This window comes from Portunus trituberculatus, chromosome 39 (genome assembly GCF_017591435.1).
Source record: "Portunus trituberculatus isolate SZX2019 chromosome 39, ASM1759143v1, whole genome shotgun sequence".
Taxonomy (NCBI): domain Eukaryota; kingdom Metazoa; phylum Arthropoda; class Malacostraca; order Decapoda; family Portunidae; genus Portunus; species Portunus trituberculatus.
Window position 1 is genome coordinate 18,368,795 of NC_059293.1, and position 20,775 is coordinate 18,389,569.

A 20,775-nucleotide genomic window follows, 5' to 3' on the forward strand; every position below is an offset into this window, starting at 1 on the left:
GTGTGTGTGTGTGTGTGTGTGTGTGTGTGTGTGTGTGTGTGTGTGTGTGTGTGTGTGTGTGTGTGTGTGTGTGTGTGTTTTACATGGAGGAATCATACTACCATCTTCACCACCACTACCATTACAACTAAAAAAACAACATCAACAACAACTAATACTTTTACTCTACTATTACTAAAACGAACGAAAAAAATAAGAACAAATGAATGAATGTGCAAAGACTGAAAGAAAGAAAAGACTTCGAACATCCTTTGTATTCTGAACTGATACATAATGAAGGCCACATTTAGACTTTCACTTCGGCTTATCTATCACAAATCAATGTTTTCACCAACTCAGCAGAACACGCGAGGCTGAGGAACGAAAGAACACGAGGTCACACAAAGGTTAAAGCTAGCACAACCAATCGGCATCTTCCCTTTACTGGCTGGCATGAAATAGGGAGACATTTCCCTATTACCATCTCATGTACCGCTGCCGTGTTGCTAGTCCTTAAGAGAACGACCCGCCAAGTTACATAACGTTCAGGGCGAGGTAGTAGTTTGCAAAGGAGTACTGCAGGGCGACGCGCGGTAATGTCATCCGTTTTCTTTTCATTATGTCTAGAAGTGAGACGCATCATACCACAAAATACGGTCATCTCCCCCTCCTTGTTGAGCCTCGGCATGCAGCGTACGAATGAAGGCTGGCTGGTGGTTGCAAGTATGACTGTCATGTGGCCGTGTAGTTACGTAACAAGGTGGCTACTAGTCTTACAACAGTTTCCGTGCTAATCTCACTAATCTCATGGACAACACAGCACAACACAGCACAATATAGCACTTTACTGGTTACATTCCCGGCCAGTGCAAGTCATGGGTGACGGGAACTGGTGAACACAAGCACCAATACTTGACGAGCTCTCCTGCATCCTTGTTAAGAGTTATGATCCTCCCGTGGCTGGAGCTACAATGTTTTCCTGCTTGTGTTGAAATACGTAACGCTCCCAGACGAGAATAAAAACATGGTATAATCTATTTCATCACCTAGGATTATGAGAAAGCCCTTGGTGCCTTTTAAGGACAGCGAAAAGCGTCATATACTTTCCTGTCTCTAGGGATGCGGGATGAAATGTTTATTTTATGTATTTATTTATTTATGTTTCTTAGAAGAATGCACTCGTGTATTTCGAAATTCTCATGAACACATGGTGACTTGCTAGAGAGAGAGAGAGAGAGAGAGAGAGAGAGAGAGAGAGAGAGAGAGAGAGAGAGAGAGAGAGAGAATATGACTGAAGGAAAAAGGAACACACGGAAGACAAAAGGCCAGAATTCCTAATGGACGCGCATCACTTTATACAACAGGACACTGGTGTTGAGTGCGGCGGTTTGATCAATGACAGGATTATAGTGATGGAAGAAAAGAGAGAAAGAGAGAGAGAGAGAGAGAGAGAGAGAGAGAGAGAGAGAGAGAGAGAGAGAGAGAGAGAGAGAGAGAGAGAGAGAGAGAGAGAGAGAGGATGTGGCTTAACGTGCTAAACGAACACAAACTGACAGGCGCGCACTAAACCTGTTCTGCACTCCCGTATCATTAGACAGGTATACATGACATTACTGGCGGCGTGGGTGCGGGGATGGGACAGGACAGGAGGGAGCATTAAGTATTATTTCCGCTGCACTCCCTTCTCTCACTGGCGCTCGACTCTCAGCTGTCTGAACGCTCGTGATTTCTTTTCTTGAGATTTAAGAGTTATTTCGTGTTTACGTATGAAATTACTGGCTACTTGAGAGAGAGAGAGAGAGAGAGAGAGAGAGAGAGAGTGTATGAATTAATTTGGAGTGCATGATAATGAACGGCAGCGTGAGAGTTATGAGGCGCCAGTGTCACGTCACGAGAGAGGGGAGTGGAAGTGGCGGTAAAGACATATCAGCACTTTAAGGTTGACAGGCAAATAGTTTTCCTTTATGAGAAAATAACTCCTATTTTACTCATCAGATGCTTTATTATTTATTACCTCATGTTGGCTTTTGTCCTAAAGAGCTATGCGGTTTAAATTTTCCTTCCGAACGTATATGGACGGTGATCATATGTTAGGCACTGCTGGATCTCAATAAAATGGTATGTTTTATTCACCACAAGAAATTTAAAGACACGTGTCGAAAAATCATTCACTGACACTCAGAATAAGCGGAAAAAAAGGAGCACCCCCAGCTACAAATCAGTATTAATTAGCAAAGGGTTCCAATAAAATTATCAGTGTGGTCACCAAGGATTGACACAGACAGAGCAGTGAACCGGACCTTTACGTTAATACTGATGCTATTTTATCAGATCTGGAGGCTTCACTACTTCCTGGCGGCAGCTTGTCTCTGTTTCAGGACGAACTTAACAAGATGGGATGATGTAATGAGTGAGGGAGGTGAAGACACGTGCTGGTCCTGGCCGCTCCCTCACTCCCTCGCCCTACCATGCCCCGCCATCTGTCGTCCCCGGGGCAACGAGGCTTAACATACATCGTTATGTCCTTAAGGCGACAATTGTGAGACACGCACTGGAGTTGTTCATATCCGGCTTATCATAAACACAAAATAACGCATATGCTACGAACTGAAGCTATTTTGCTACAAAGTGAAGGGTTGAGGAAAGCAATCCTCGTAAACAGTTGCAATAAAAAAAATAAGAAACGTTAAAGTCTGTATGGAGTCTCCTACGATTTCTCTGAATTTTTCGTGTCCTGAATCAAGGTTTTTAGGCGTCCTTTAAACAAGCACAAACATTCATGGCCTGTCGAAACTCTGACGTCAGGCACAGGAATGACACGTCCCACTCTCACTCCTTTCCTGGCGGCGTGAAACAAGCGGCGAAGGGGAGAGGTCGGTCTGCTGATACGCGTTTCTTCCACCACGGAGACACAACGAATTCAGTTTAAACTATAAAGCGGAATGTCTGACGGCACAAAAGGGAGATGTCCTCAGGTTTTCAAGTGGGTCATTGAGGTTTTGTTGGACACAGGGGGCGGGTTAAGCGTGAAGGGTATGTCGTCTACTTATAATTTACATGCCATCATAAAGGTCATGGTGGTGAGTCCCTCGAGGCGCGGCGCGGGTCGTGATCATGCTGTGCCACTCTTGTCATAGGTAATACTCTTAACTCCCTCAATACTGGGACACATTTTTACCCTAACGTTTCTGTACGATTAGACCATTTTATTGACGTTACGAAGGATCTATGGAGGTCAGAAGATTAATGGCCACAATCTTCACTATTCTAATACCCCACATGAGTTTCTGAAGCTGCATAAAATCACCATATAGTATGCAGAATGAATATAAAAGCGCGTCATGGTACTGAAGGGATTAATTCTCGTAGTGGTGGTGGTGAGGATAAGATGGCATGGTGACGTTAGTGGAGGGGATGATGGTGGAGGTGGTGATGGTTGAGGTGGCGGAGTTAGCACTGTAACTGCTGCCGGAGGTAATGACGATGAATGTCAGTCCTCAAAAAGGCTCCACTCTCACTAACCAGCAAAGGAAAGGCAGAGTTTAGTTAGTGTTCCCATATTTAGAAGTGGTGGTGTTTGAGAAATACATTGCTTGTAACCTAAACCAAGTAACCTTTATTACAATCTAACCGAAAGGAGCAGTCAGAGGACACAAACAACACAGCGAGAAGGTGGGGAATTATGCCAATTTGAAGCCTTGAAACCCTGCACCCATCAGTCATCTACACAAAGCTGCCGCGAGACTAAGGAAATTGCGTGCCACATCTTGTTCCATTTTGTGAAATACAGATGCTCTTGTTCTCTTGTGAGAGTCGACACGTCTTGACTTAGCATGAAACAGCTGTTTTGTAATTAGCATCATCTAGAGGGGCTAGCCATGCTGTTGGTGCCACGACCTTCTTCACACAAGGCTCAGTTTCGAGGGTACAAAGCGTGAACGGTGTGGAGGATGAGACAGTGTGAACGTACATTATGATACCTTGTTGTTAAGAGCCACGCCAACGAGAAGGCGGGCATGTGTACGGTTAGATTCCACCATAAACCAGAGATCGCATTAACTTTTACTCGCTATTCTAGAATCAATTTGCAATGGCTGAATTTCGTAAAGTTTACTATCTTCTCGATCCTCCAGAATCACTGTCTACTGCAGTCACCAAGATGGCAAAGATAGGGTTAATTCACATGCTAGGCTTAAACTTGAGTCGGGTTCAGTGTATCAGGTTCTATAAGTTAACAGTTTTTATAAGACTGTCTTTTAAGATGCATATTTCTCCACACAGAAGCGTGGATTTCGTCGTAAAACACACGCTAACACAAAAAGTTGGTCCGATACGCATTTTTTTTTATGAATTTATTTAGTATGTACTTTACTCATTAGTTTTTGCAGGAGGGAGTGGCGGCTCAGTGAGAGCGAAGGGTGTGCACTCACAGGTTATATGGCGGCGCCAGGCAACCATTAACTTTATGAAGTGTTTTATGACTCGGCTGCACTAAGATCCTGCTTCTCACTGTCTTAATTTTGGTAAGTAAACCATTCTGAGCTACTCAGAACAAGCGTCTGGCCTCATTCAAAGACGTGTTTGTAGATGCAATTTCACACGCTAAGAATCACGTAAGTGCAATATCATTTTCCGTAAAACGAGACGTCTTCTTTGTGTGTACGAAAATGTTTTGGAAGTGATAAATAACGCAGTTGATTCCCTGTAATGCTGGAGTAATATTTACACCCTGGGATCACTTTGCTTTCTTAAGTTCCTGGGCTCCTCAACCCCTCCCACTGAGGAAGCAGAGCCAGATGTGGGAGTTTAAGCTTACCATATCACGCGTTTGTGGACAAGAGTACTTTCATTCATTGCTTCAGGATGGCAGTGTTTGAACGGCTTCATGGATTGTGCTCTACCCCTCAACTTAACATGTGTGTGTGTGTGTGTGTGTGTGTGTGTGTGTGTGTGTGTGTGTGTGTGTGTGTGTGTGTGTGTGTGTGTGTGTGTGTGTGCGTGTGTCTGTGTGTAGACTGAAAAGTTAATCAAACATGTTTCCTGGAAGTGTTTGTATTGGTTAGCAAAAACAAAAAATCCTTAGGTCGACAGTTGCATGCGCTACACAAAGATATATGAACACTTCTCACCTCCAGCTGTTATTTTCCTGTGCTTCTTCACGAGCACTGTGGCTGACACTCATTGCTGGTGATGAGTGGGGACAGCTGGTGCGCTCTTGAGCCTGGTGGCCACTAAGCAGGGAAAACACAACCATTCCCTTCTCAGACGATAACTGACTCCCTGCGGAAGAGAAAAAAAGAAGCTTGTGTTGCTATTGCTCAACAGACTAAACAGAAAAGGCAATTCATTCAGGCAATAACTCTATTAAGAGATGATCTCCATCTTAACAGAACAATATCATACCTGAGTATTAAAAAAAAAAAATCACAAACCATCTTTGTCTCTTAACTTTATTCTGCAAAGTTTAAGATAATTTAGCGTTCCTTCAGTGATTACCGTGTCCAATATTAACACGTACATCCATTCACCTTGATTTGAAATGTTCAAAGAAAATTTGAGCTAGAATTAAATTTCAAGGTGGGCAAGTCAAAGGCTGCATAATACAATTCTAGTTATACCATTTTTTGGGGGCGAAGAATCATTAACCACTTAACCAATACTACCTGATTATCCATTCGCATCAGACGCGTGTATGTCAGTCTCGTAACGAGAAGACGTGCAGGTATCGTGCCACTTGCCACGTATTAGCACTCCCTTCAAAGGTGAGCAGCTCAGTGTTGCCATGGGGTGTAGTACTTCTGGACAGTACTGGCTGTTACCGGGTTGCTGCTGCTGCTGCTGCTGTGCTGTGAAACCTGAACTTCAGTAAACATGAAATCTCTTAGTAAACTCTTAAGTTTGAAAGTTGCATGTGGGATTAATAATAATAAAATATAGGCTATAATTTCAATGCATGATGACCATACGTACGTACTTATGTATGTCAGTATTGACAGCCTTATCCATATTGTATGCTACACAACAGTTGCTATTAACATGCGTGGCGAAGACAGTACGGACCTGTCAGCATACCTTCTCTTGATTACGGCAACTGCGCCACCGGCTTTCTGTCCTTCAACCACGCGAGCAACATTCATGAGTCGCCAAGTGTTGTCCTCTGTTTCTCGTCACGCCAGCCACACATTCCCACGGGAATACCAAATCTCTTCTTCAAGTGAGAGCATTGTCTATCTTGTCACGAAAAGGTGTCTGCTACAAAAACAAAAATAACAAGTTAGTCAAGCTTTTAATATGTCTACTGTTATTAAAGCGGTCAACACCAACAATTGTTATGCAGTACTACCATAAAAGAAGGAAGCAGAAACATCATAACTATTTGTAACCCCGACTACCGCCGCCATCACCACCACCACCAATGACAGACATGACTAATGCTATGACTACAAATGCAAAAAAAAAAAAAAAAAAAAAAAAAAAAAAAAAAAAAAAAAAATGGAACGGGAAAAATAAGAACAACAAAGAAAAGGAAGATAAAGACGGTGACAACGCCGACAAAGTCTACGAAGTAACACTGAAAGATGCTGAACCAACATCTGCTGCCTTGATTACCACAACAATTACTACAACCATCTGAAATATGTGGCCATGTATCACGCTGACTTTTCGAGAAGAACAAAGCTACGAACACAGCGACGTAGACACACTACTCGCTCTTATATAAACTGCCAACTCCGCACTCGTAGTGAATACTGACGAAGTAGAGGGAAGTACTACAGACGAGGGTGGAATGCAACAATGGGGAACCAAGATGAAGATTAGCAATAGCTTATGGTGTGATGAAATATAAGAGAGGACTGAATGATGAATCTTACAAGAACGTGATCCGTATCTGAGGTTAGTAATATTCCTTTTTTGACTGCATTTGTGTAGTACTGCAAGATTGTTTCGCAAAAATTCCGGTGAAAACAAGAGAATTTGAAGGATCTGAGCTTCTGAAGACTTGCAGACTTGGGTAGATGAGGAGTACAGGACGATGCAATGAGAACAATAATAAATAGTATTGTTTATGGACCGTGTAAAGTCGTCAGAGGTACTAGACTGGAAAAAAACAAACAAAAAAAACCCTATGTTCCCTAACTGCCACTACTTCTAACGGTCACAAAGATGTTGAGTCGGCTTTTCAAGAGCATTTCTCCTTTTGGTCATGTGGTAATCTTATTAATTTGTTACTAGAACCATAAAAAAAAACAATTTTGAAAATCATTGTAATCTCAACAAGAGTCTTTTGAATGTTGTGAATGTGCGGCGCAGAAGTGTCTCAGAACACTGTGCTTACTGTTATGACCTTGAGTGGGTGGAAACACGCCTCACAAACCCTCCCCTTCTGGCTGAGGTGTGCGGGGCGTGATGCGTGTCCAGGTACAGGTCATCGCCTCCACCTGCTGGGAGCCACAAGGTCATGAGGGACTGGTGGGTAGACAGACCTTACCCATACAAGTACCTTGAAGGTTACTAATTCTCTTTATGTAATGCAGTAACTGCTGACTACAATAACAACATTGGCAAACACATCAACAACACTAAGAAGAGGAAAAACGACAAGAAGAGCAATTGCAACAGCAAAAATAACAATAACAATAACAATAACAATAACTTTTATCATTAGGAGTAACAAAGTGAATTAAAAGAATTTTCTCGTTCATGGTTACATTTTGTTCATGTGATTCTATACATGCATACACAGCATACATATTTCATCTTGTATACCCACATGATGCATGATTTTACTCTTAGATACGATAAAGCAGGATTAAGTTTCAGCTGTTGCTTCTCTTACTCTCTGAAAAAAAAAAAACTATAGTTGAAGTGCACAATATATTCCCTCGCAAATTTCCTCAGCCTTACTCTTTGTTCTCACATTCCATACAGATCAGGTTTCTCTCAAGTGGAAGCAAACAGGTTTACCTCGTGAGATGATTTCCTAGTTTCTTTGCAGGAAATATTTACGTCCTGTACACCTTCACAGCTAGACTCGCCTTGAGCAAGCAGTTATCATTTGTTTTTGAGCGGGTAACTGAATGAAGCGAGTGGCCATAAACGTCAGCAATATGGCATTATATGATGTAAGGAGTAAATGGTAATGTGAAAACAACAACAAATTGATTAAACTCTCTACTGATGGACAACTTTTCCCATTTATAACTTTTAGACTCACTTTTATGCTGCAGACACTTCCAATGTTTTGCAGGCTGGCATAGACAAAATAACGTTAATTTTTGTTTATCTGAAGTTTGTTTGAATTAATGATGACACACAATTGACAGAGTTATTACTGAACTTTTCATTCGCCAGTCGCAGTCAATACATACTTTGGAACACGATGAGATAGCAATAATTCATCACACTGGACAGAAAATAGTGAGGAATGTACAGGAACCAATAAAATATGACAAAAAAACAAACAAACTACAAATGAGCTGTGTGGAGACTCTAAAGGCGACCAAGAAAAACTGAAAATGTTACACCAGCACCACTGAGGATCACTATTTGAACTTTTCCTTTTAATTCTCCTGTATGTTAACAAATGCAAAGGTCAGTGTGTTACTTTTTCCTGGTAAGAGTAGTGCGTTATCTCATGGCGGATGTGTGGCTGCTTTAGGTTCACAGGCGGAGGCGGTGATGGAGGTGGAGGCGGCGTGTCCACACCTCCACTACGAGAACGTGACTCAGGAGGTGGTGTACGCCTGGTCCTTCATCGATGCCCTCTACTTCTCCATGACCGTCACCACCACTATCGGTAAGAGCCTGCTCCTTCTCTCCTTCCCCTCCCTCTCTCTTTTTGTTTCTCGTTCTTGAAATGTAATACAAAGTTTCATCATTACATTTTTCTTTTTAACAAATCTTTTCTTTTCTCTTTAATTAAGCAGTCCAGATGATAAAGGTAAGTATGTGACTGTCTTCTGTCTTCCACCAACTTAACCATTCACTATAAAAAATATAAATAACAAGATAATTATTTACGAACGATAATTTCTGTGTCCTATATGTGTCTCTTCCCTCCCACCTCCAGGGTACGGCCACCTCACGCCATCGGGGTCATGGAGCCGCATCGTGTGCATCCTGTACTCCCTGGTGGGCATCCCGCTCACTGGCATGCTGCTGGCGTGGACATCAAACTTTTTCGGCGATAAACTTCTACAATTATTTAAGTCCAGGGTGAGCTGCTTTATTTGAGATTATTACTAGATCTTCTGTGACTTTGCCTTCGTGAACAGTGCTTAATAACTGCCACTAACACCTCATTCTGGCTTGTGAATGCTACCTTCAGCCATCTTTGATTCTCTACATCTCACAGCTAAGCGACGAGAAGCAACATTCCCACACGTTCATCGCCGCAGCCACCGTCATCTACATCACGCTTGGGTTCGTGGTGTTCATCTTCCTTCCGTCAGCGTTATTCTCCTCGCTGGAGGGTTGGAGCTACCTGACAGCCGTCTATTACAGCTACATCACCCTCACCACTATTGGATTCGGCGACTATGTTACTGGTGGGTCCATGCAAGAGGCTGGTGGAAATATGTGTGTGTGTGTGTGTGTGTGTGTGTGTGTGTGTAACATTCTAGTTTAGGAGTTTTCTGACAAGTAGGTGACAAGAAGACTAAATCAGGTTGTGTGTGTGTGTGTGTGTGTGTGTGTGTGTGTGTGTGTTTCACTGATCTGCTGCAGTCTCTGACGAGATAGCCAGACGTTATCCTACGGAACGAGCTCAGAGCTCATTATTTCCGATCTTCGGATAGGCCTGAGACCAGGCACACACCACACACCGGGACAATAAGGTCACAACTTCTCGATTTACATCCCGTACCTACTCACTGCTAGGTGAACAGGGGCTACACGTGAAAGGAGACACACCCAAATATCTCAACCCGGCCTGGGAATCGAACCCCGGTACTCTGGCTTGTGAAGCCAGCGCTCTAATCACTGAGCTACCGGGTGTGTGTGTGTGAGTGTGTGTGTTAATCAGCCTGCACGTCTCTCTCTCTCTCCAGGTAATGAATTAGAGGGATCAAAGCTATATGCGTACCAGATCGGAGTCATTCTGTGGATCATGGTGGGTCTCGGGTACTGGGTGATGGTGGCCAACTTCATCACCAAGGCTCTCAAGTCCAAGCGTCTCACTGCCTCCATGAAGCGCCGAGCCGAGGAGATGAAGAAATTGATGCAGCAAGTTGGCGTGAAAAACCATGACCCCGCCTTCCTCCGCCAGCATTCCAAGGCCACCGTCAATCTCATGTTGCAGGTGAGGAGGCCAGGGTAGGGGGACCAAGGACAGCTTGATCCCATATCGACACGTAATAGTTAATGCAATACCTGAACCATCCGCCTTGACACATAATAACATGAACACCATGCATATTCTAAGACAACCGCACAATAAGTGGAAGATTCAAATGCATCCTTCGTAGTCTGCGTTTTCGATATCGTTTATCGTGATATTTTTTTCCGTTATCGCGCACAGCTATGCCCTTGGCCGATGCTCCTCTTGCATATTAAAAGAAGCACGTCCCTTTGCAGCTAAGCAACGTCCTCGCCGTGCAAGACATGGGGAATGACGAGGCTGCAGAGATGGAGGGAACCTCAGACACCACCGACACTGTAACCACCGGGCCATCCTCCCCGTCGGCCTACTCTCCCACGCTCTCCCCCGGGGGCATTCCAGGCATCTCATCCTTGTTCGGAGCCGGTCTGTCGCACAATACGCCACTCAGCCACCTGATGGGTCCTCTCAGAAGGGAGGTGGGTGTTTCCTTCTCTCATTGTTCTTACTAATCCTCAATCACATGATCTACTAATCTTTTTTTATCATTCTCTTACTAGATTGTTATATTGCTGTTCATGGTCCTCATCACTGCGCCTATAACTCAATTTTTCTTTAATAAACACGCCTTTCCCTAATTCTCAGTAACGTCAATCTATTTTCTTTTTAGGTTGTAACATGTCACTACTTCTTTCTCCCCAAAGACCACATGCAGCTCCCGATTAAATGATGGTATATATGAATGCTGAAAATGTGCAATAATTGTGGAGATGTGTCAGGTGAATTTATATCTTTGGGTTGGTATGCGCTAAGAACACATCATCTATTGGTTCATTGTCTCTTCTAGGACCACGGTGAGAAAAAGAACACAGAGGAATATACCGAAGTGACAGTAAGGTATACGTCTTAAACACGAGACCCACACAACCACACCCATTCCTAAGTGTCAAGTAACCACCACTGACATACAGACCACTCACTCACTCCAACCTGTCCCTCACTCCATTAACACCTGTAGCTGTGACGTCTTCAGTTGACAAAGCTTTCCTGTTTCTGCGAAAGTAACTTTTCGTGATCGTTGAAATGCATGTCTTTCTCCGTGTTTATGTCAATAACAAAATCTCTGTCGCATGAACGAGAAGAACCAAGCTCGTGAGTAAATAATCTGCTAAGGTAACTGTTTCCTGTATGAGAGCTCCAGGCCCACCTAGCCTCCTCCACGGACAGAAGAGGCGCGCACGAAGGCCACTCGCGGCTCACCAAGCTTTGCTTATAATGTTACATGTTCTAGTTTAGTCAACTCTCTGATATATATCTGTTGTGTGGAAAATTACTAATCTTCTCCTCTCCCCTCTCTCTCTCTCTCTCTCTCTCTCTCTCTCTCTCTCTCTCTCTCTCTGTGTGTGTGTGTGTGTGTGTGTGTGTGTGTGTGTGTGTGTGTGTGTTGTTGAGCAGTTTAGCATAAAACAACCTTCGCGTTGAGATGCAGAGCGCATGATCCACGTTCTGGGGGGTGTCAGTGTGTCAGTGCGTTGCGAGGCCTGGTGTGGCTGTAATGTGCCGCGCCCCGGGCTGTGTTGATGTGTTCAGTGTGCTGTCTGTGTCTTTGGTGGTGGACATAACCATCTGATCTTGTTACAATAAGTTTATTTCTTTTCTTCTTTAACAAGATATTTTTCTCGGCATGTTCGCTCTTTTATCTTATATTCGCCATGAATATATGAAAATGTATGCTATATGATTCTCAGCAAAATTATGATACTACTTCATTGTGTATTTATATAAAAGCTTTCGCAAAAACGATATTTGTCTTAGATGATATTGCAATAACCAGTTACATAAGATAAATGCTGACCGTTTAGCTGCGCTGCTGCATGCTACTTTGATCTCACGAAAACAGCTTTTTTCCTTCATGACTCTCACCCATCTGTTCTCTCCTCACCGCTGACAGTTTAATTTGAATAACTCCATGCTGCCCGGAACCTACAAGAGCGCCAGTGAATATAGCATCGATGTCATGGACGAAAAAGTCAGCGACCACTGCAGCGCCAGCAAAGAAACACTTCCCATCAGCAACAAGAAAAAAGTGTCGCCATGACCAGCGGCGCCACATCCCTGTTTGTCCCCCGCCCGGCACAACGCCTGCTTCTCCAGGTCATCTGTCTCCACGTCTACCAATACTACCTAACTGACTCTTGGGTGGGACTTCGTTGTACGTAATAATGCAGTGATGATTGTTACAAAAAAACTGATGATGATACCCTGACTCATATAAGTTTCATTCCACGTCATTTCCGGCACTTCATGTAGTTTGTAACGTACGTGGGATACTCAACAATGAGGTTCGTGTCCGTGTTCGTGTCCGTGTCCGTGTTTACTTGAATCAGTGAATCACCATCCTTAAAAGTACTGTAATGCTTTAGTATTCGCGAAAATTATTGTACTCCAACCAGACAATCGACAACAGTTACCCAACAAGTTCAGTTACCCATCATACAAGGTGAACATAGTTTAAGGACTAATGTTAGATCCAATACAACCAAAAAGCACATAAGTATGTTTGGAAACAAATGTTATAATTTTCACTCACATCTACAAATGTTTACAATGCTCTTACACTCCAACGGGTACACACGGAAATGTTACTATTTGTTGATACATGTTTCGTCTGCCATGTTGTGTGTTGACTAACTTGGATAGCAGACAAGAAACATATAGAGATGAGATATTCTGTTCTTTACTAAATATGTTTTAACTCCTGCATGGGATTCTAAGTAACATTGTCTACTTTAGGTGGAGGTTTAAAACTAATATAAACTATAACATGTGATAAACGACCCGACTGTGCTTCCGGGTCAAGATTTCTAATACGAGGAAAATGAAAATGTGGGAGCCAGAAAAAGATAAGACATTCACACGTTCAAACACCTGCACTCTACCAGGAGCGGATCAGTGCTTCCCTGATATTGATACACACAAGTTACCTGGCGAGCAGGCGGAGGGCTCACCACTGATGCTCCCTCGCCCACACCACCTCATAGCAGCAGGATCTCTCGTGGTACCTCAAGGAGAACCTTAACTTCTTAACTGGGTTGATTTCACTGAATATAACCTTGAAGCCGTAACACTTGAGGTATCCAAAGTAAGCCCACATCTTTTGTCGCACAATGGACGCACCTGTGACGAGACACACGATTGATTGATTGATTGATTGACCTAGTGATTGATTGATTGATGTTACAGTCCAGCTCAAAACTAAAACAACTACACAGTATACGAGTATATATATAGGTTGTTAAACTTTTGATACGTCATTAGAAAAAAGTATTTTTTATAAAGGATTGAGGGTTTTTATTTTCCAGATACAATTTTTATATGAAAACTGGAATGGGAATGGATGATGCTTAGTTTCTAAAGACCTGGGCATTCCATCTCTTTGTTTCTCATACAATGACTTTGGAAGTATTACATAAACTGTTGTTATTATGAGATGCTAGTTTATCTTTACCTTATAATCGAGAGAGAGAGAGAGAGAGAGAGAGAGAGAGAGAGAGAGAGAGAGAGAGAGAGAGAGAGAGAGAGAGAGAGAGAGAGAGAGAGAGAGAGAGAGAGAGAGAGAGAGAGAGAGAGAGAGAGAGAGAGAGAGAGAGAGAGAGAGAGAGAGAGAGAGAGAGAGAGAGAGAGAGAGAGAGAGAGAGAGAGAGAGAGAGAGAGAGAGAGAGAGAGAGAGAGAGAGAGAGAGAGAGAGAGAGAGGCCTAGTGTGTCTGTACAAACCTCTATTGGCATGAAGCTCCACTCCGATCTGCTTCACGTTCTTGAGGAGGTTGGGGTTGTGTTTGATGACGTCCATGAAGAAGTGGTCCTCGAAGCCCTCCACGTCCAGCTTCAGGTAGTCGATGGTGGTGTTCTCCAGCTCCAACAACTTCAGGATCGTGACGTACCTAGCCATCTGAAGGGTCGGGGAGAGTCAAAGGAAGAGTCATGAGCTTGTAGATAAGAGATAAAGAAGCATGAGTCAATTAGGAGCCTGGATTTAAGAGGAAGCAGCGTGAGGTTTAGATATAAGGGAGCTCAATGCCAAGAGGGAGGAAGATGAGGAACACACACACACATACATACATACACACACACACACACGGTAGCTCAGTGGTTAGAGCACTGGCTTCACAAGCCAGAGGACCGGGGTTCGATTTTCCGGCCGGGTGAAGATATTTGGGTGTGTCTCCTTTCACGTGTAGCCCCTGTTCACCTAGCAGTGAGTATGTACGGGATGTAAATCGAGGAGTTGTGACCTTGTTGTCCCGGTGTGTGGTGTGTGCCTGGTCTCAGACCTATCCGAAGATCGAAAATAATGAGCTCTGAGCTCGTTCCGTAGGGTAACGTCTGGCTGTCTCGTCAGAGACTGCAGCAGATCAAACAGTGAATTACACACACACACACACACACACACACACACACACACACACCTACATACGTACACACACAAACACACACACACTCTCTCTCTCTCTCTCTCTCTCTCTGAGCTCGCTCTGTAGGGTAACGTCTGGCTGTCTCGTCAGAGACTGCAGCAGATCAAACAGTGAACACACACACACACACACACACACACACACACACTGGATAAGTGTAGATATGGAGACGGGACCACACGAGCATAAAGCCTAGGCCCTGTAAAACTACAACTAGGTAAATACAACTAGGTAAATACACACACACACACACACACACACACACACACACACACATACACTTCCAACTAACCTTGGGGTTGGTGTGGAGGCGATCATAGCTGGCGATGCCTATGTCATAGAACATTACATTGGGAGAACGTCGGTGTGTTGGTTTCTTGATGGTGGGGTCGAAAGAATACACCTGTCAATGGAAACACCGTAACTGTCAATAGATCTTGTTTCTTAATGTATAGATATACACAAGGCGCCTTTTGTGGCTGCATGAAAGGTTAGGTTTTTTTTTAACCTTCCTCCACTTTGTATTAAGAGAGAACGATACCTTTAAATCATTTGCTTGAAGGTATTTACAGATTGCAGGTTCGGAGAAGGAGCTTAAGATGTCCACTATAACACAGTACACATAAACATGCACAACTTTAGCTTCAATTCAAATTAATTTCATATAATGACACAATTTTTTCTACCTAAGATATCTTTTCCAACAGTGCACTCACTCGTATACACACTGTCATTGTCACGTACCGCTCCGCTCCATGTGCCCTAATTTTCCTGGTGTCCTTTCATATACTCCGGTTATCATTGGTCCAGACAGTCTTGAGAGAAGTAGTCGTCAGATTAACTATAGGTAAAGTCAGACTTTACTAGTAATTTAGATGGTGAGGGATGCTGGGACTCACCTTACATTGAAACCTCTTATCCAGATCGTCATCGAAGGAGAAGTCTTCAGCGATGCCGAAGGAGAGAACAACACAGCGGCCAGGCTCCACTCTGAACCTGTCATCCATGCACATCCACTTCTCTCCGCTGAAGTAGGTCCTGTCGGGCACGAGCTGACCGCCCACCATCACCTTCAACACACCCACACCAGTACTTTTCTTAGAATGTTGTCAATGTTATAGTGGAGCTGATGAAAACGACACGGAAACTGCTGCACACTCTTGACCAAACTTTATTAGCAATAAAAATGGCATACTTGATTACGGTTTCCTTAAAGGTTAGTAGAGTTAACCAAAAGTCTGGGACATATGTCTTGAAACCTCCTCTTAAAAGAAGTCAAGGCAAAACATTTCAGTCTAACAGTGAACGTATACAACAATGAAGAGAGATAAATAGCAGATGATTAATAATGAACAGCAATGATGATGTTTGGTTAATCACCGTCAGTCATCTATATAGATGATCAAAGTGGAATTTGCAAATACTATGTCAAGGGCAGGCGTGTTCTGCTTGCACACCAGCTTATACCAGACCGTGCTGTGAAGAATTTGAATAAGATAATAGCCATTGCAGCAGGAGATGTGCCGTGTTGGAGACATCAGTGACATATTTCCATGCTTTTATTTTGTTTATCAATCTACTTCATTTCACTAATAAATCTATGTTCTGGTGCTGGTGTGGTTTTTGTTTATGCCAATAACGAACTCACTTAGTATGACCGTCACCAAATTGGGGATTCCCGAAATCAGGAAAATAACGAGATCAGGACTGAGGTGTTGGTGGTGTCCGTTATCACGTTTGTAAGGCTCGCAAGTGGAAACGTTACCAAACAACAGTGAAGCTGACCCTTTCATATACATCATGCATGTGTACTTGTACATCTCTTTGATGTGTGTGCAATTTTTTGTTGGAAGAAAGTGATAAAAACGTACCGGTCTCTCACAGTGCAGCTGGCGGCGGTCGATGAAGTTGTAGTAATCATCAGCATTTCTCATTGGAGGCGCAGTACAGTTGATCTTCCCTGCATGAACCAGATAATGTGTCTGTTAAAATCTGCGTGACATGTAAGAAATATTTTCCTTCATCATTAGCGTGTTTTTTTTTATGTACATGACTTGACTTATATTAAAACTTAAATTAGAAAGGAACAAGAAATAAATAGAAATCTTGAACAAAGCTTTGCCATGCGATGTTAAAAAAGGATTCTATTTTTTCTTTTAGGACTATTTTTCCTAATTAACATTGTTATCTTAGCAAATGGGACTGGAAGTAGGAGTCTTGAACAAACACTTATGATATACTAAGATGGCAACCTTCCCTTCATTTTATAATTGGCAGTTCTTTTCTGATGTTTACAGCTCAAAACTCTGAATGAAGAGAGAGTGAAAACAAAAAACTTAAAACAGAGGTGGTACAATATGAAAGGTAAAATGTACCCCAGTCCTCGTCCTGCTGAGGGGCCTGCCAGTCCCTCTCCCACTTGCTCCAAACAGAGTCTCGTTGTGTTTGGCGCGGCACGTGCAGGCCAGACAGCAGCGTTGAGAGATACTGATGCAAACTGACGTGGCAGGTGGGAGACATTAATAAAACATTGTGGTGCAGGGAGACATCAACACTGTCATACAGAAGACCGCGCCACTGGCACGAATATCAACTAAATACTATTGCTGCTGATGCTGCTGCTATTACTACTACTATTACTACCATTTCCAATACTACTATTTTGTAAGCAAAGACGAAAAAGCAAAACAAAACTGCATATCATCAAACATGCCTGCTCATATACACTATATATATATATATATATATATATATATATATATATATATATATATATATATATATATATATATATATATATATATATATATATATATATATATATATATATATATATATATATATATATATATATATATATATATATATATATATATATATATATATATATATATATATATATATATATATATATATATATATATATATATATATATATATATATATATATATATATAGATATATAGATATAGATAGAATAGATAGATTCTTGTATAGATGAAGCTAGAGAAGGGAACATTGGAGAGAGAGAGAGAGAGGTTTGAGGCAAGGCGAAGGAGGAAAGAAGAGTAAAGGAACAAGAGAGAGAAAGAGAGGACGTGGTGCAAGAAATTATTCCGTTTTTTCCTGAACTATATTTTCTTCGTTCTTGACCATAAATTCCTTCCTCCCCACTGCTGCCTCCATCCCTTGCCTCCCTGTACTCCACTTCCCCGATTACATTCGATACTTCTCCATTCTTAATGAAAATAATACTCATATATGTGTATTTCATTACTTCTTAATATACAACTTTTCCAATTAATCTATCTATTTCTTCCTCTTCAGACTTTTCTCCCTGGAGCAGCGTCACGGATATGACTCTCTCTGTACTGCTGTGATACGTAAAACAAATATCCACATCCACATCCACAACCACGGGTATGGAGCAATCTACAACCGCATCTTCATTCGCGTATATCATTATTTAAAGCAGATACTCAAATTATTTCTCGCGGCTCTAACATACACACAAAAGCACTGGTAGGATTTACTCACAGAGAGAGGACAGATAATCCTGCCAGCACGCCGCACAGGAGGCCCTGAGGCACAGCTCTTCTCTGAGCCAAAGTCACCTGAAGAGAGAACAGTTATTGACATCATAGCGGTGGTGGTGGCGAGGGGAACAGGGACAGTACTGTTAGGGAATGGATGACGGCGCTGAAGAAGGATGAAAGTGCTGTCCATTCTGAGGCGACACATGTGACTACTATAACTCAAACCGAACTCAAGAACCTGCTTCATCCTGTGCGAGGCCAGAGCTAGAAACGACGAACTACAGGACCGCTGAATGACTGGAGGTTTCTCTTGCTGTGGAATGTCTAAATTCCGGGTTTTTTTCCTGGTTCGTTTCACGGTCACCTCACCTCACGAGGAGTTGTCGCAACCTTCCTCTCCAGTAAAAGCTGTGTGTGTTAGCTTCCTTATCTTAGCCGATATGACTTAACATTTATTGGGAAAAAAGTTGTTCAAACAAATTATCAGAAAAGTCAAGTAACGGAAAAATAATGTCAAAATATTATAGATCGCCATTCAGTTTTAAAGATGAACTTAATGATTTCATAAAAAAATGTAGGTAAAACATCTGGGGGGCTTCGATATAAACCAAACATCACGAACAGATCTTGTACACTATCAAACTTAAAACTTTCTTGTGCATCAGAGAACTTGATAAGTGTTTCACAAAAAAATACCTTCATAAATCCTGTTTGGTCTACAAAAGAAGTAACAGATAAGTTGACGGTACGTAACAATGGATTCTCGAAAGTTTTAGATGCACTACCTTCAACAGGTCCTGGTGGAAGTTGTTTGGTTTTCAAGCATTTTTCATAATCTAAGGGAGAGTGTAACAATGTTTAAGTCACCCCTAATACACTACCACGAACCTTTAAAGAGAATGTAAAAAGTTAAGGGCTAACATGCGTAGGATCAACTGTTACTGTTGTCTTCAGGTACGGACAATTGTTTATATATTTTTTGTCTTTTCACGAGGTTTTAGTGAGACAGTGGCAGGGAAGCAGCAGCAGGTGTGCACTGAAGGCATTAATTATGAGATTACCAAGATCACAGGCGTTGGCTGAACATAATTAACGCATGTGGGGAGGGATAATTTAGTTCTTACATGTCATTATCTTCTATTACAAGCTGCACCATACAGAACAATAAACCCGCCGGAAAGCTCCTCATGGACGAACATATTCACATTTTACACTGATCAGAGGTGAGCCAAAGCTTATTTCTTTCTATTAGGAAATTTTATCCACATTTGGCTGAAATGTAGCGCATATCATAGTATTCATTGTTAATCCTCTCAGTGCTAATCAAAATATGGAGTGCATTCTGTTATTTAGTTTGAACAGCCCCACATTATTTTAGTAAGTAACTATGAAACTACAGACATCAAAATATACATATCTCGGCTATTCCACCACTTCCTGCTACCACGCGTATGTTACAAAACTATTCTTGAAACCTGCTATATAATGATACTCGTAGATTACTTCTCTAAACAAATATGAAACTACAGACATTAAATTACGTATCTCGGCTATTCCACCACTTCCTGTTCCCACGCGTGTCTTACAAAATCATTCTTGAAACCTGTTACATAATGATACTCGCAGCGTCAAAAAGAGACACTCACCCATATCAGAGTCATCATCCACCCAGGCAGAAAGAGATGAAGAGTTTACCACCGCTCTAAATTAATGGCCGTGTGATTCGCTGGTGGTGCAACAAGAATGAGGTGGCAGGCCTTCACGCACCGCTCATCACCAGTACGGCCGTCTGGCAGCCTCGAGGAACACTGCAGCTAAGTGTTTTCTTCGCGTACCCGAGGCAAAAAAGGAAAGAAAACGGATTGCGGTGTTTACTTAGCTGATTGCCTCCGATGATGTCTCCCCAAGGCATGCCAAGGTGCGGTAAGTGTTGCCCATCTTTACGAAACTCATTTGTTTTATAAAGCTATTAACCCCTTCAGTAGTGGAACGCATTTTTATCATGAATCTTTAGGTGTGACTAGACGATTATATTTACATTATGAACTATCTATGGAGGTCAGACGAATAATGGCCAGAGTCTTCACTATTTCAATCCCCACATAAGTTTCCGAAGCTGTATAAAAACGCCAAATAGTACATAACGAGAAAAAAAAATATGAAAAAGTGTCTTGGTACTGAAGGGGGTTAAAGATGAACGGCGAGTTAATACAATGTTACCATGCATCAGAAAATGGAGCAGGAGTCATACTTGTCAATGCAGACGTCTAAGGATACCACTACACTACGGGGCCGAAGAGCATGAAGGTTTTACTACAAGTAGGAGTCATAGTTGTCATAGCAGACATCTCATTATACCACTGCAATACAGGACAGAGAAGTACGAAGGTTTTTACCACATGCAAGAGTCATAGTATTCCTATTAGACGTCTCATTATACCACTAAACTACAAAACAAACCAGCACGAA

The 20,775-nt window shown here is 42.2% G+C and overlaps 2 protein-coding genes across 4 annotated transcripts in view; one reads left to right on the plus strand and one right to left on the minus strand.

The window, feature by feature from the left end:
* LOC123515386 (open rectifier potassium channel protein 1-like) overlaps positions 1–13,786 on the plus strand; it is an 18,740-nt gene extending 4,954 nt beyond the window's left edge. The window contains exons 3-9 of one of the 3 annotated variants that reach the window (XM_045273910.1): positions 8,639–8,776; positions 9,050–9,195; positions 9,335–9,527; positions 10,029–10,279; positions 10,555–10,776; positions 11,145–11,194; positions 12,249–12,348. In XM_045273910.1, the coding sequence (XP_045129845.1) occupies positions 8,639–8,776; positions 9,050–9,195; positions 9,335–9,527; positions 10,029–10,279; positions 10,555–10,776; positions 11,145–11,194; positions 12,249–12,258 (1,010 nt within the window). In that variant the 3' untranslated portion in view covers positions 12,259–12,348. Of the gene's footprint in view, positions 1–8,638; positions 8,777–9,049; positions 9,196–9,334; positions 9,528–10,028; positions 10,280–10,554; positions 10,777–11,144; positions 11,195–12,248 lie in introns of all 3 variants that reach the window. The other 2 variants (XM_045273911.1, XM_045273908.1) reach the window with 2 other exon arrangements.
* On the minus strand, positions 13,302–19,956 carry LOC123515757. Its single transcript, XM_045274613.1, has 10 exons — positions 19,953–19,956; positions 19,003–19,142; positions 18,545–18,619; positions 18,308–18,384; positions 17,146–17,267; positions 16,642–16,730; positions 15,670–15,840; positions 15,063–15,173; positions 14,040–14,247; positions 13,302–13,474 (listed from the first exon to the last, which is right to left on the minus strand). Exons 1-10 carry the CDS (start codon positions 19,954–19,956, stop codon positions 13,302–13,304), a joined length of 1,170 nt encoding a protein of 389 aa, XP_045130548.1.
* Positions 19,957–20,775: the final 819 nt, after the last annotated feature.

What these genes read in the sequence shown, in the direction of transcription:
- LOC123515757 (XM_045274613.1), bottom strand. An exon ending in CCTCGCACAGGATGAAGCAG is followed by an intron (nt 18,385 to 18,544) that starts GTTCTTGAGTTC and finishes TTCTCTCTTCAG; the next exon opens with GTGACTTTGGCTCAGAGAAG. An exon ending in ATAAGAGGTTTCAATGTAAG is followed by an intron (nt 15,174 to 15,669) that starts GTGAGTCCCAGC and finishes TTCCATTGACAG; the next exon opens with GTGTATTCTTTCGACCCCAC.